General features: G+C 42.4%; 1 protein-coding gene across 3 annotated transcripts in view; it reads left to right on the top strand.

Moving 5' to 3' along the window:
* The first annotated feature begins 1213 nt into the window (after positions 1 to 1213).
* fhod3a (formin homology 2 domain containing 3a) overlaps positions 1214 to 16315 on the top strand; it is a 58224-nt gene continuing 43122 nt past the window's right edge. For all 3 annotated transcript variants that reach the window (XM_079176031.1, XM_079176030.1, XM_079176029.1), the window contains exons 1-3: positions 1214 to 1632; positions 6889 to 6998; positions 9490 to 9557. In XM_079176031.1, coding sequence (XP_079032157.1) covers positions 1468 to 1632; positions 6889 to 6998; positions 9490 to 9557 — 343 coding nt within the window. In that variant the 5' untranslated portion in view covers positions 1214 to 1467. The remainder of the gene's footprint in view (positions 1633 to 6888; positions 6999 to 9489; positions 9558 to 16315) is intronic.

The raw sequence follows: 16315 nt of genomic DNA, 5'->3' as shown, positions 1-16315 counted from the left end.
TCCCATGGATTTAATGACATGTTATACGATAGATCTCGCCCACATACACAGATGATGTTTGCAGGTGCACACACAAAAGAAAGACAAATGAAGCTCTAGCGTAAGTTCAGACAGGAAGAATATACTATAAGCCGTAGTTTATTTCCCATAGTCCTGCCAATCACTCCTCACGCATGCACACTCATTATTTCCTTGCTGTTATTGTTTGGGGCTGTCAATCATGATGTCAGCTGTCTGGATCAGCTGGTCTCTCTATCCGATAGCACAACGACACAATTACATCGTTGGCCTATCATCTTGCTGCTGTCTCTCTTAAATATGATTGTCTCTCTACCTTCAGTACGTTCATGCTGCTGTTACGCAACCCTCCACCTCCCCATCTCCGCTACTTCCATGCAAGGCACTGGCTTTACCATCTTGATTTTGATTTTGTTAAATGTCCTACTGTGCCTTTGCTGTCACCTTACCAAATAATGCCTTTGGTCCATGTTTACTTACTGTCAGCTCATTTACATACACTGGAACAGGAAATAAACTTTGGAAAATGTACCCTTACAACTGTGAAATGGTGTATTGTGGCTATATATTACAGTATTCAACAATAGTTTAATATGCTGTAAATAAAAAAGTGCATTAGTTCCTATGAGTTTGTAGAATTGAATAACTGACAGAAACACTGTATAAACTGCATTAATATATTTCTGCCACAAGAGGTCAGCATTGCTCCACTTGCACTTGCAGCTAAACTCTTCACAGGAAATATTCATCCCAGTATTACTCTGATCTGGATTTGTATGTCTGTTGTGCTCTGTAGAGAGCTTTTAGACAACATTGTTTTCAAAAGGTAAACATAAGGAATAATCCCTCAATAATACTGTTGTATTGCATATTTTGACTTATTATTTTATATTTTATCTAATGTTACAACGAAATTGTAGGTAATTAGTTTACAACCAGGCTATATGTTCATAATTTTCTAAATATCTTTCATAGGATTAGTGCAGTTCATTTTCATATAGGAAGCTAAACTGAAGGGAGGGAGGGGGAGGAGAAGGGAGAGATGAGGCAGAGGGGAAAATAGAAAGGGGGGGGGGGGGGTTTACTGGGACTCAGACAGACAGCAGACCGGCTGTCCCAAGCTGCGCTGATCCTTCACTCTCCGGCATCACTAGCCACCTGCCTCTCCGAGAATAACTCACCAAAAAACCTGAGGGCGAGCGCAACCAAAGCAAGGGAGGCGAGACAAGATACTGGCCGGTTCCTTGTGCCACTCTTTCGGCTCCCAGCACACACCCCATCTCCTACCCCCCTCCACCCCCCTGTCCTGCGGGAGGACAGGCTGCTCTCACGAGCACACTTGGCGACCCGGGTTTGTTGTCGTTACCAGGAGAGGAGCCACAGCCGACCGCCTACAGCTCTCGTTGAACCGGGCTGCCCTCTCAGAGGAGATACTTGCATGGATGCACCATGGCCACGTTTGTCTGCAGGGTTCAGTTTTTAGATGACACCGATCCGTTTAATAGCACGAATTTCCCGGAACCGACCAGACCTCCGCTGTTCACCTTCAGGGAGGATATCCCACTCATCAACCAGTTAGCAGGCATCCACCGGCTCCTCAAGACTCCACACAAGGTAGGGTTACCAGCGTAAAGAACTAGACTTTAGTTATGTGTTGCCTTGTGAGGAAACATTGATATATTACGGATTGTAGAGTGATTTATTCCACCACAACGCAACATAAGACACGGGAAAACAACTATAATTCTTGAAGTAAAGATAAGCTTTATTAATATTTTTTTTCATGTTGAGATTGAAATTCACATTGTTATAAATAAATAGATTTAAATAAGGACTGCTCGAGGTTATTTTCATACTGCTTTTTTTCCACTTCAAGCCTACTGTAAATAAACTTCCATACCCACCATTCAGAGGCTATTTTGAGAACACATTGCAGGCACAACTGATAGGCTCTCCGGCCTGAGGACTGAAACAAGGTTGCAAATGTTTCCCCTTAAAGCCCACAGCAACATTACCCCATGTTGGCGTACATTTGCTCTGCTGAAGTGCAATTGAGAAAGATGCTGGATCTCCTCTAGCTCCAAGAAACCTTTGACTTCTCTGTTGATGAAGCTACAAAATAATAATAGATCACAACGTTACTTCTGATCGTGTTTGGCACGCTGTCACAGTGACAGGTGTGCAAAGGCTTCAGTGCAGCCAGATGTGTGCGTGCCTGTGGAAGCTCTGATTCGCAGCGAAAGGCCTGAATCACAGATGATCAAATGTAGTGTCGGATTACGATGGGTGTGTGATACAAAGTGTCTGTGTACCGTTTTTAGTGAATTTCAGTGTTTAACCCAGAAAAAAAAAAAGCAACAGCAACACATTCCTTACTGAGGAGGCTGGGTCACAACAAACACACTGGCAGAGGCTAAACAAGTGAAGCAGATACTTTGTGACCTTGTATTTATTCTTCATTTGTATATAGATGCTGTATAATTCAAGCTGAAAACAGATTGATTTGAAAATAAATATGAGGCACAGAGAGAAAGAGAGAGTTCCACTGCTGGCACACAACCCTGACGGCAAACCAGCGTTCAACAGCAGAGTTGTTTTTCAGACCAAATGGATCTTTTGCTGCCCCATCTTTAAAAGCCACAAAACAAATGAAAAATGGCCCACAGCAAAGCTTATGATTACAACCTCTACGCAGACAGATGGTACAGCCTGCGTTCATGTTTGCAATTTTGTTCACATCAGAAGGAAGACTGTGCGCAATGGCAAATGGATATTGGGCTGAGATTATAGGGATGAAACTGAAATGTGGCAAATTTGCTCGACAGGCTGACCAGGATTCAAACGTTGGTGTTGAATATTATCATGTCATTGGAAAATGCCAAAGCTAGCAAGAGTTTGACAACTGAGCTATTTGTTAATCCTTCTTTGTTAAAGCAGCCTTTCACTCGTTTTGTTTTAAGCTTCTGTGCTCTTCCCTGAGAAAAGCCTACTGTATTATTATGTTGTGATGGTAGAGCTCTGTGTATGGCTGGCTGGGCTGCATGTAAAGTATAGGTCACTTGTCCCAGAATTCCTGTGGCCGGGGCCTGGATCCCTGCGACACTTTGTTCTCCTCACTTTGGGTGCCGTGGTTTTCCTGACCTCTTCCTCCATCTCCTCTCCCACCTCTCTGACTATGCACCAGTATATAGACTCAAACACACACACACACACACAAACACACACACAGTTAGGCTAACTTGCCAGGGCTAAATCAGTGCATGGGATGTGTCATTTTATCCAAACTGCTGGAAAAAGAAGTTTCCTTCTTATTCTCACAAAAGATATTCTCACTTTTCAAAGAAACATTTGCATGTTAAAGATGTTACATTGCAAAGATCTGGCTTAAACTAAGCACCAAGATAAGTTCCCCCCCCCCCAAAAAAAAATGATCCATAGATTTTAAGCTCAATGCAGAAGCCTCACTATCAGTTTTGCAGGGCAAAACTCCCATTCTCCTCTAAAACAACAAAGCCAAGACTTTTATTTCATTAATAAAGGGTTGCCAATAAAGCAACACTGGGAGATTTAATAGCTGTGTAGAACACGCCGTCCTCCACACTCTTCAAAGAAAACGATCCTCTGTGGCTCTGAGTTTGACACAGAAACGTTCTTAAAAACTCATCGTTTAAGTTACGTAAGGTTATTGTTAAGTGTCGACCCGTCGTGATCGCCGGCAGGCTTGGTGTTGTTTTAACATGGAAGTAATTACTCCCCTACCCCCAATTTTATTTTTTCTCCCTGCTTTGCTCTTCTGGGAGAATTTGATCAAATGAGTGCAAAGTATACTAGCCACTAAGTGTTTCCCTGGCCCGTCCTGGAGCCTTGAGTGTGAAGAGCTTGCGGTTCCTTCTGGAGCCACCTCTCTGCCGGCTCCGTCCAGCATGATGTGTTTTGTTATGTTATTACTACTATTACCCAAGCGAAGTGTTTTAGGAAGGAGACACCCTTTGGATGGTTAGCTGTTAGCGTGTTGTGTTACACAGTCGTCCGGGGCTCACTTCTTGCTGTCCAAGCAGTATTTGTATGATTGAGTAATGTATGTAGATAAAAGCGAAGCAGCAAACGAAATCAGGGAGCTGGAGGCGGAGGTGGTGGTGGGGCTCTGTCTTGGGACATGTGTTCGAGACATAAACAAAGCCTCAAGTGGAATATTAAAGAAAATGCTGAATAATGCCAGCGGATTGGGCACAAGAAATGCTTTTGTCCTACATAAATGGAAAGTGGGACAGGGCATGATTAACCCCCCCCCTCTGGCTCTACCCCTCTGGCTCTACCCTCCCTTCTACATAGTCAAACCTAAATCACTAGACTACAAAGAAGGCCCTTAAAATATTTGCACTAGAATGTTTGTTATCTTGTTGGCTTGATAGTTGGACAGTCCACCGCTTTGGCCCAGACTGAAATATCTCATCAACTATCAGATAGATTGACACAGATTTTTGGATTAACATTTGGTACACACATTCATGTCCTCTTTAGGACAAACTATGAGTTTGGTGTAACTGGAGCAGAAGCCAGAGTAAGAGTCATCGTAACGTTCACAGGCCAACTTATTCTAAAAGCAAGACAATGAGATATGTAGTTGCAAGTTCAGTTCAGTTTACTTAACAGTTCAGGCAGGGTGAAAACCAAGAGAATAGGGTCAGAAAAAAAGCTGATCTGACAATATGAGGAAACTCTGGAGCGCTTGGTAGCTCAAGACAATCTGACAGGGACCAAGTGAATAAATAAGTGGTATAAATACTGAGGGACTAATGACAGAATGATGGTGAGGAGATGGGCGGAGAAGACCAGGGGAGGGGAATGAGTAGATTGCATGGCCTGAGAAAATGGAAGGACCTGAAATGACGGGAGAATTATAGTGAAAATACAGAACCAGATCAAAACAAACTAAGAGGAGCTTAAGGCACATAAATCCTTCATAAATCATGCTTCTGAAAATAGCATGAGTCACCGGTAGAGTTGTTAGGTCAAAGCCTTTTTTTTTCTGAGGCCAGCATATGTGTTGAATTATTTGCAAAGCGTATCAGCGTGTTCTGTGCTTATACTGTTCTGAGCGCTGCGTGTTTGTCATTTTTCTTTTATGTCCACCGAGAGCTGAAATATGTTCAAATATGGGTAAAACGCTTCGCTCGTCACTGTCACTTTCCACCCAACTGTCCAGTCACAGTGGAGGAGGGGCGGTACAGATGCCACAGAAGTAGCCTACTCCTTGAACTTGAACTTCAACTCTTGAACCAAACGATCGTCGTGTACTCGCCGAGATGTTTCCACGCACACGTGTTTGAATGTATACAAGTTTTGTGCTGTCTCTGTTTTCCTATGATCACTTAATAAAACATGACTAACAATTATTGTGAGGGATCATTAACAGTAGCCAGTGAACAGAGACAGACAGTCTCCTCGCTGCCTATTAAATGCATGATATTCATTATTTAAGGAAAACCGAGCAAATTTGATAAATCGGTAAATACTCTCTACCCTTCAGGTGGCTCTAAGAGCAAAACGCTTGGTGACCGCTGGCTTAAAGAATTTACGATATGGTTAAGTTAGCCTTGGTAGTGCCCCCTCCGTTAACTCCCAGACCCTACACACACACCCACTCTCGTGTGCATGCTGCCTCAGTGCAGGGTAAATATAGCAAGGTTATATTTATGCTGTGAGTCCATCCGACAGTTCGTCTCTCCGTTTCCCAATGAGAAGGAGGGACAGGCGGAGGGCAGCAGCAGGTCTTGTGATCATGGTCTCTGCTGGTCAGGGTGCGTCGTCATGCAACCTGACCAGACAGCCGGGGGGGGGGGGGCGTTTGGCAGCACACCAGAGGCTAGGGTACCCAGTATGTAGGTGCTAAATGCTAACTCAAGTCGTGACACTGATCTCATTCACCTATTCATACATCAGCAGCTTTAACAGTGAGTTGTAAAGCTCATAGCTTATTGTAACAATAATGCCATGATGTATGTTACTTTTTACGAGTTGTAGCTGAGCCGGCTGCTTGCACCTGCTATCAACTTGTGACTGTAAACATCAATGCCAGTGGTGTGCGGATACATTACTGTGCACCTGGTCTCAGACTCAGCAGGGTTTCCCATTACTCAGAGCAAAGCTGGTCAATTCTGACGCTCTGCAGTGCTACCTTAGATCATGAAAACCAGAATCTGCCGTGTGCATAAATGTACACATGTAACTTACGTACGTGGGAATGACTGTGATTGCTCCCTCCACAAACATGTAGAGATTGTACACAATTTTAAATTTTGAGTGTCATTTTTCCTCTCAGCTGGTATTTAAATGCACGAAAAAACCTTTCATTCTCTGTTTCCCCCCGGTTCTGGTTTCATGTTCTGAAGCCTTTATTGCTACGTCTCCACTAGTTAATTCCCTTCATAGCTTTGTAATGCTGAAAGCAGAGGCACACCGCATATGGCTCTCCCACTTTGGATAGCTGCACACACTCGACTCGCGTTGAAATCCTCGCCTGAACCGGCTTTATTTTACGGGCTCAACTTGTTAAAAAAAAAAAAAGGGTGTGAAATGCATGCAGAGACATAGTGAGTGAGTATTAAAAAATTGTGGACCCAGAGACCAATATCATTCCTGTGGATGGCACATGTACGTATCATAGCAAGGCCAGGGAGTTTTCACATGCCACCCCGCGTATGTCCAAGTGCTGAACCATATTTTCCATCCCTAACTTAGGTCTAAATGCCAATTTTTCAAGTTGGCCCCTAGTTTTGTTCAACACAGTTGAATCAAGTATTTTAGTTGAGGTCCATATCATTCCTGAAGACGTTTGTGATCAAAAGATTCTTTCTTTCTTCCCCATAGCTTGATGACTGTACGCTGCAGCTCTCCCACAATGGCACCTATCTGGATCTGGAGTCCTCTCTGGCCGAGCAAAAGGACGAGCTGGAGGGCTTTCTGCAGAATGACACAGGGTGAGACTGATTCACATGTATGCCCTTCCAAATAGTCTCAGTCTTTACTGTTAAAACATCTCGAACCTTCCCCCCCCCCACACACACGCACACATACATATATCTTTTCTGAGTTTCTCCATTCTTATAAAATGGGAAGAATCACAAGCTGCTGGATATGGATTTCTTGGAAGCACAAGTTCATGGAAAGTATGAAGCGCTCTGGAAAGCGAGACAGATGTGCCCTCCCTTCCACAGCTACAGCTCTCTCACTGTGTTTTTACAATCATTGATATTCTGATTTTTGTGACAAAATTTCACAGTTCGCAAACCTGTCAAGTCTAGAAGAAACAGCATGATCACTTTGTAACAGCACTGTCGTCAAGTATTTTCAGTCGCTCACATCTCCCAGAAGCAATGCTGGTGCCTCTCTTTAAGAGAGAATGTGCTGCTAGGGCCAAAAAAGTTGTATGTCAGTGATGCTAATTAATTTAAATCATGACAATCCTTGTCTTGTTTGTGTGAAACAGCACCCCAGTGTTGCCAGGTGTAAGATAATTGTCCAATATGGATTCAGCTCTTTGACAATTCAAAAAAACTCTAAATGTACGAGGATTCTTTTCTTCATATATTGATATGATAGATATTTCCAGCTGTTTGTGAAGAGTTGTTTTATGTCGATCTGTTTGGAGACTTCATGATTGTTTGTCAAAGTGTGTGTGGGTGCGTCTTTCTTATGCACCTGGTAAGTCATGTGACAGATGATGGACAGGTGTATAAAGGCCTGTGTGTGTTTCTGAAGTCGTTGAGATCTTGGGGAACTGTTTGGATTGGCCAGGCCAGACAGAAGGTCTGTCATCCAAGGTCATACTGTACTGACAGTAGGAAATGAATCACACATTGGGGTCGGGTTTGACCCTTTCTTGGCTTAACTGCACAAAGGTTGAGGATAGATGCTTCCGACTAAGCCTGTCCTGTCCTCCCTGTCGGAACAACACCATTTATATAGTGCCAAAAATGAATACACTAATCATACTCAGTACCTCAGCCTCAAACCACATGTTTTACTTTAAAGTCAGGCAGGTTTTGACAGCTGTCTTAAAAGCCATAGTGGTTGTGAATTTTGGGTTTGTCTAGATGTGTTTATTCATCAGGTGTGATGTTACTGTTCTGTATTAACAGCCGTTTGTCACATATTCACATGGACTTACTGTCTTGTCCGGCTGAAGCTAATCTCTCTAATCTCAAAATATTCACAACAAAAAAGAATAGATTGATGTAAAGGCATTATCACCCAGAATGTATGTTCCCACGCATTGTTGTGATTCCAGCTGCGACAGGACACTGCTCAGCGCAGTTGACAGTAAACAGGTCCTCTGGTGACGAGGACAGTGCAGAGGATGCTTTCGCTAAAGGAGAGGAAATAGCAGAAGCAAACTGTAGATTGTCATGCAGAGTTCCTCCAAGCCATGAGAGCTGTTTTTGTATTATTCAAACTATATTGAAATATTGATTTGAATAAACAAACTATTAAGTATAATGAATCTTCCCAGCTCACTAGCATTTGTAATCCAAAACATCCATTCTTATCCTCAGTCTTTTACATTCTCACATCCAATCGTTGCATCATGGGTATAATTTTCCATGGAGCCTTATTCTCACCTGTCATTCTCACACAACACATTATCATACAGGTACAGCAAGGAAATTGAAACTGCAAGAAAAAACACAGTTAGCTATCAGCATCTCATGCAGATCGTGTTAACATTTTTGCTCCATTTCTTAGCAAAGCTGATAACGCAGCTTAACAGAAGGATAGGAGGCCAGCCGTTTTTTTGTTTGGGTGTGTGTTATCCTCGCTGCATGTTTTGCATGTTATCAGAGCAGTGCTTTCCCTGCTTGGATTGGACGCTATCAGCATGTCAGTGATGGAAGTCAGCGATAAGCTCCCACAGACTGGAAAATAACAACTGAGGTTAGGAGAGAGAGTTGGAGTCGCTCTCCAAATACCATCATCCTTTACCCTTATGTTTGTGTGTGCTCCGTTTGTTTTCCCACTGGAAATATGCTGTATATGAATGTGTGCTCACGATGGTATGCGGAGGTGTGTGTATGTGTGTTGTGTCTGCTGCTGCACTTTCGCGGTCTCAAAGCTCAGATGCGTATCAGTATAGGGGGGGTACAAATTCAATGCAGGCCACTGTTTGTCTGCACAATTCCCATCATGCCAACGGCCTCTGCATTATAAAAAAAAGGTCCATCATAACAAGTCCTTGCATGATAGTTAGTCTTAAAATCAAGAACATTTAACACAAGTAAAAAATAATTGCACTTCCTTATCCAATGCCGTTTCATTTGTTGCCGTATATTATTCTCTCGCGTCAAGTGTCAATAAATTGTGAAATGAGACAGATCGCTCCACTGAAGCAAGGGTTGTAAATGAAATGACTGTGCAGAAACTAGAAATATATCACTGCTTTCATAAAGATATTTCTGCTTCTTTCGTTGTCAGGTCCAGAGGGAAGAAGCACAGTGTTATTCTACGAACCCAGCTGACCGTCCGTGTGCACGCCTGCATCGGTGAGTGCTGTGTGACATGTTTATATACGTGTTTGACGCGAGGTTCTCCCTGGACACACACACATGCCCAGTCAGACACATCAGCAAGCTTGAGCACACATTGCAGTGCACGCTTCGATGGCTGTCCAGGGGTTTACACATGGAACATGCTTGTGTCAAGACAGGAGACCTCCCAGTCAGAGGCACGTTTGACTACTATGTGAAATTTCTCCAATTCAATGTGGTATTGTGATCATGTCAGTATTTGCATTAAACACGTATGATGGGAGCTTTTACACAGTTCAGAGAGAGAAAAGTGAATGGAAGCTTTTCCTGTGTATGTGGCCATAAAGTTTACGCTCTTTTCCACCTTCTGGGGCTGGTAAAGGCTTCACAGTGTGACACCCTTAAACTCGTTTGTGATGGTGAAGAGGAGGAGGGAGGAGGAGACAGAGTGTGTGTATCATTGAAAGTTAGAGGGTGCTTAAAGAAATAGATCGCAGCACGAAAAGGGGAAATGTTATGAGAAGAGTAGGAAGAAAGAACTGAATGAGAGATTTGCAAGGGAGGGAGGGAATGATAGGAGCTATCAAGCAACACAAACTCTTATTTTTATCTTGGTACTACAAATACATGAACTTTTCATTTCGCACCACTATCATGACAAAATTCCAGTTTGTCCAATACTTATATTTTGATTAAATACCAGCAAAACTAATTACAGTACCATGTATTTTGTATTTTGTCTTCAGTGCTATTTAGCAAATGTTAACATGCTAAATTGTTGAAAATCATTAGCTCAAAGCATCACTGTGCCTGTGTACAGCCTCACGTAGCTGCTAGCGTAGCTGTAGACTGTTAAAGTGTACATTTTACCAATATCTAGCACAGTTGACAGAACTGGTCACTTATCATTTAAAATGATTCATGATTTAGCGTTTCAGCTGCTTCAAGATTACATTTTCTCACTCTCGAATTGTCTTGCCTTCTGGCTTATCATGTAATGTAAAGTCTCTCTCTGGTCATAATTTAGGAAAAAAAGATTGCTCTGAAAACACATGGATGATTCTGTTTTCTCATTACTTTAACATAACAGCCCAGTCCTATAACAAGAGATAACAATCCTTTTTTCTGTCTGCAACTCACTCTCTTTATATCACCCCCGCACTTTGTCTCTGCTCACTCCTTTCCTCCATGACTTGTCTGCACGGTCAACATTCTTCACGCCAGTGATAGCGGTGCTAATTCTGGATCCTAGAATCTGTGCCCCGGATTGGTTGAGAACCTGGTGAGGGGAAAGGTCACTAGGAGTGGGACCAATAGTGTTAAGGAGAGAAAATGACACATACAAGGAAACATTTTGTTGTCAATTTAGTTTGTGACATAACTTGTTTTCATTTTTACAGGGTAAAAGATAATACAAATTGTTAAGAATGAAATAATGATTCTAAACTATTATCATAATTTTTGCAACATGCTGTAGCAGTTTGTGTTTACCCAATGTAAGGGTCACAAACCCCTGAACTTGCTCAATTATACCAAATTTAGAACTTTAAAGTTTTGTTCAAATTTCTTTGAATATTTATCTGTTGCTTGTACAAATATTCACCAGTTAATACCACATGAACCACACTTCACCTTGGCATGCATTAAACATGCCACTTTTGAAGCTGGTTCGCCTTGTTGTTACTCCCGTTATTTCCTTCTTCCAAAACAGTGGTGAAGAACACCAGGAACAAAAGCCATGAGTTGAGTTTTCATTAAAACATAATTATGACTGGCTTGTGTGTTAACTGCTCTGCTCCATGTGTGTGTGTGTGGAGAGGCTAAGCCACGCACTCAGTGAAACACGAGAACAGAGGATATTAATGATCGTGTGAAATATTAGCAGTGCCGCTCATCATTTTATAGCGGCTGTGTGCTGCTGCAGAATGAATAGAACACCATATATATATATATATATATATATATATATATATATATACAGTATATTGCGAATACTATTGTGAAGCTAAATATTTCTCTCACACTTATATACACATGCACATATAATACACACACCCTCCCTTGGCTCTTCTTAGTTCTCTCGGCATAATTTGAAGAAAAAAATGTCCAAGGCCAACGGTATTTTAGTAGAGAGAAGAATGCATCCTCACCGTATGAGATGCATTTCTTTTTCAAGGGCATGAGTGAAACTTTCATGATTTTTACCCGGTGCCAAAGATTGTTGAAAGAGTTTGTTCACTCCATTGCCACACTCCAGATTTCATTCAGCATGGCACAGATGCTGAGCAACAGCCAGATCCTGACTGGAGTTGATACTCTGGAGTGGTACTTCTGCAGCATTGGACATATAATCAGATAGCGTGAGCGAGTCACAGCAATCCATTCACTTTAGAGACCTACTGACCATTTACAACCCCCTCTCAGCGTGGCTTCAATGAGACAGTTCAGCTATCCACTCATCTGCCAGTTTAACACTCTCTAATCCTTCAGGGTCTTGACCTTCAAATTGTCAGAGGAGTGGTCAGCATACTGTCCATTAAATGAAAAGTCTGTCACAATCAAGAATACAAATTGCTTGAGGAATCAAGTATCTGTGACTCATTATTAGTTGGTCAATATAGTGGGATTGCATGGCATGGCTTTGGATGGAGTACATGGATAGCTGACTGTGCCACATGCATGATAATTATTTGTTTCATGAGACTGAAATGCAGGAAAGGATCAATTCCTTACAGATTTTCCTAATCTTGCCGTCTTCATCAGCTTTCAGGTTTGATTGACACGGATCAGGATTTGATTGTATTTAGGTCAAATGTTAGGGAGATCTTAGAGTTTGCGACCTCCTTCAGTTGTTCATTGATCTTCTTTCAGGGCCACAAGGTTGAAAAAACGAGTACAACTTTAAGAAAGACGGCTCTCCTTGGCATTTCTTGGCATCGCTGCTCACGGAAAGATCAAATTACATTCAGGCTTGCCAATGTGGGATTAAGGATGCTCTGTGATGTGTGTATGTGTGTATGTGTAAGTGAGGCTGTGAAAATGTGTGTGAGTTAATGAGTTTGTTCTGTTTGTATATGAGAAGGAGTACACATTGGCATGATCAGCAAAGCAGAGACTCTGTCTGCTAGTGTAAGCACTTCTCTGCAGGCAATGTGTCTGCACTGGGGAGGCCTTCGTGGCACTTTAATGATCCAGCTCACTGTATTTTCCTCACTGGGAGATTAGCGTCAATTTAACAGGAATTTATCTTTTGATGCAGGGTAGGTGTCCTGAGTGTCCTCAGCTTCAGGTTGAACAACGCTTAGCCTGAGCCAATTTCACTTTGCCCATCTACTTAAGCATCTCTCTTTCATTTGTTCTGTTGTCTCTCAATATCTACTCGTGTGCCCTGTTTCCTATATTTCCTCCCCTTCTCTTAGTTGATACCGTGGTCTGTAGACTCATCAGAGTGCCAATCAGAAACCCTTATTTAAGGGTTAATTTTAGCCTCCTCTGTCGCAGCAGAGTCGTTGTAGCTGACTGGGGTGGAGAGAAGTGGTTCAGGGGTGTGGGTGAGGTGGAGGTGTTATCTTTAGAAAGTGTTGACAGCACAGAAACATGCGAGGAAGGCAGCACAACCTTTACCCGCTAAATGTGAGAGTAACAGGAAGTGTTAGGGGCGAAAAAGGGTGGAATGAGGAGGATAAAAGATAATTGGAAGAAATAATGATGTGACGTAGTAAGGGAAAATGATATCTTTTGTTGCACAACTATTAGATTTCTTCCTTGAAAAACTGCACGAAGCAAAAATGTTACGTAACAAGACTACAGAAGGTCTAGAGGTCTACAGCCCCGCTAGCATCATCAGTGGCACCTGGAGGCATCCGTGTTGATTACATTCCCACAAAATGATAACGTCAAAACAGTTATTTTATTATAAGGGATGTGAATTTGTCGATTGTTATTATGTGGCTATGTAATATGCATCTAGCTTTTTTGTAAAATGAGCAACCATGACCCCGAATCTGCATATTTGATGGACATTTGACAATTATTTTATTCCATGGCTTATGTGCAAAGTTGACATATTGGCCTGAAGGCAAAGGGATCAACCTTCTGGTGGCATAAATGTGCTTAGCACATTCCATGCCACCTTTTATAGACACTGTTTTTAAACCACCTCAAAACTAATAGATTCAATAAATCGGTCTGGCTGATTGATATAGCTCTAAACACACAGCACATTTCACAGATATCGAGTCATTATTTCTTGTGATACGTTGTCATTCATTTTGTATTTGTGAAGCACATTAGCAGAACGCATTTGTTTCCCATTGCGGCCTCATTTCCCAGCCTCCCCTGAAGTGAAAGGATATGCGGTAATTAAATACAGTTTAAGTGATCAAATATACAAAAGGCTATGCTATCTGACAGGTGAAGCTCCCTGTAATGCACACAGCAGGTGAAACAAAAGAGCCGTAGTGCAGAACAAAAGACCTTGCATGTGTTTTGGAGCCTATTCGAGCAGTCACCTCTGGAATTTAGCCCTTTTTCAAAAAAATGTGGCTCCTATACTGCTGGATTTCTGTGCCCCAATTATCCGTCTCTAATCACCCCTCGCAGTAATGTAAAAGAGAAGGGGGGGCTGGAGGTGGAGGTGAAGTGACTTGCTTTGATTTTCTCTGGTCGGGCTGTTTCATAACAAATTAGCAGCTTGTCAAAAACGGAGTCAAAGATTGTGTTGCATCTGTCTGTCTTTTCTTGCCGAAGTTCCAGTTGTATTTTTTTTTATCCTGCTTTGATTGGACACAAAAGTAATAATAGGCCACCGTACAACATCAAAGGTTTATAGTAACTGTACTTATCCACTTTAAAGAGATGTTTTGAGGATTTGGTGGCATCAGGCAAAATCTCTGTAAATATGAGCTTACTGACATGGTGGTCCCCGGTGAAAAAGCAGTAGTCACTATTCAGTGTTGATTTACCGATGGGGGGTGCAGTGGTAGTGACAGCATTCTGCCTTTGAGATGCTCCAGAAAGAGATGACTGCAGCTGGTTCCAACAGTGATTTACTGTATTGGTGTCCCCCCGCTGTGGGAGATAAGGCCTGGTAATGGCATGGTGTGACAGGGAGATAATGCTTGGTAATGTGTAAGCTGGGAGGGGGCAGTGGTAAAGGACATCTGTGGCTGTGCAGTTGTAAAACTCCAGACATATTATAGGGTTTTGCTGACATGCTGCACTCTAATATCCGTGCAAACCTTAGCCAACATGCTCTAACTACTTTTCAATCTGGCATCCTTTCCCCTTCATCCTCTATTAATCTACTTTGCTCTACATTGTCCATGTGTCTCCATTTCTCTTCCCCATCCCCTGACTGGTTTCAGTCAAACACTCACCACTTCTGTTGTTTTTAACCTCTGCAACCTTTTTCCTCTTCTGGCCTGCCCGCTCTGATCTCTACATCTATATTTACTCTGCTCAGCTTCACATACGGTTTATGACTCTTTGTTCTCTTCAAACACCTGTGGCTTTGGCTCAAGAAATTGGGCCTCATGATCTTTCTGTGTGCGTGTGTGTGAGTCAACAAGGATATTTTGCTGTGCCAACGAATTGTTTGCATGCTCTCTGACAAGTTTAGACCTGTCACTCAATCTGTTTTATCTGTGCACAGCCGTAATATGTTCGTGCAAATGTGTGTTTATGTGTCCACTTTGTTTTCGCTATCTCATCATCATCTGAAATCAGTAGTTATGCATTCAGAATACACGACACGCTGCTAACTTTTGATCGGCGTTTCACAGAGAGAAAGAAGGAAAGAGAAAAACACTCAAATAGTTTCCCTTCGTCAGCTGCTGAGACCCAGAGGAGCGACTGAGATCATTGCGCCCAAATGACTCATGCCTTAGTTACTGCTCTGGGCTGATGAGGCATTAGGGATGAAGGTGTAGAGCAGTGGAAGTGGTGGGATAACTTTACAGCAGTAGCTGCTGTAGAAAATCCTGTAACACACATCTATCCTGCAGCTGTTCTCAATTCCTACTCCAGTAGCACTCTTCAGTTTGTCTCCAACTGTAAATAACTTGCCGTCTTGCTTTCTTACTGTAACGTTGGTGAAGGGGACCCCGGTCCAAAGATAGTTAAATGTCTTCTGTTGCAGTAAGCCAGAAGCAGACAGAAATAACAAGTGTGCACGTTGCACTGCTTACAAGTGCACTGCCTACAATAAGCTTATATTATGCAGTAAAATTGTTTACGGCTTTTATGTTTTTTGCTGTGTAATCCAGTTGTTTGTTGCAGCTGTCTAACGTCTATTGTGATCAGTTGCTTTGGTGTGATGGATCCTGTCTGTGTGTTGCAGTGTTTCTGCTTTCTGTGGATGTGGCAGTTTTTCTTTTTTTCCTGAACTCTATTTATGCAGACAAACACAAGCAGCCCAACTGTTGTGCGCTTGCACAACACACTGCTGTTTGGGGTTTGCTCTTCCAACCCTCATTGCTCTTACTGGAAGAAATATATTGCATATGTGCATGTGTCTTTGGCTTTGTATGCGTCTGAGTATTGTGTCTGGGCATATATGCAGCTGAGTGTACCTGCACAAACCTCTAACTGGTCTGTTTTAATCATTTTGAAGCGATTACATAATGCAATAAAACATTACAATCACCACAAGCTAAACATCCAGAACACACGCTGGAGAATCTGTGGGCTTGGCATCTCGGCCAGCCGTGGGGTTTCAGAGATGATGGGTTTAGGGGATGTGTGGAGAGAGACGGGGAGCAGGATGATTTCCA

Source organism: Pholis gunnellus, assembly GCF_910591455.1.
Source record: "Pholis gunnellus genome assembly, chromosome: 16".
Classification (NCBI taxonomy): domain Eukaryota; kingdom Metazoa; phylum Chordata; class Actinopteri; order Perciformes; family Pholidae; genus Pholis; species Pholis gunnellus.
Note: the sequence above shows the minus strand (reverse complement) of the source record. Positions and strands in the feature narration are given on the sequence as shown.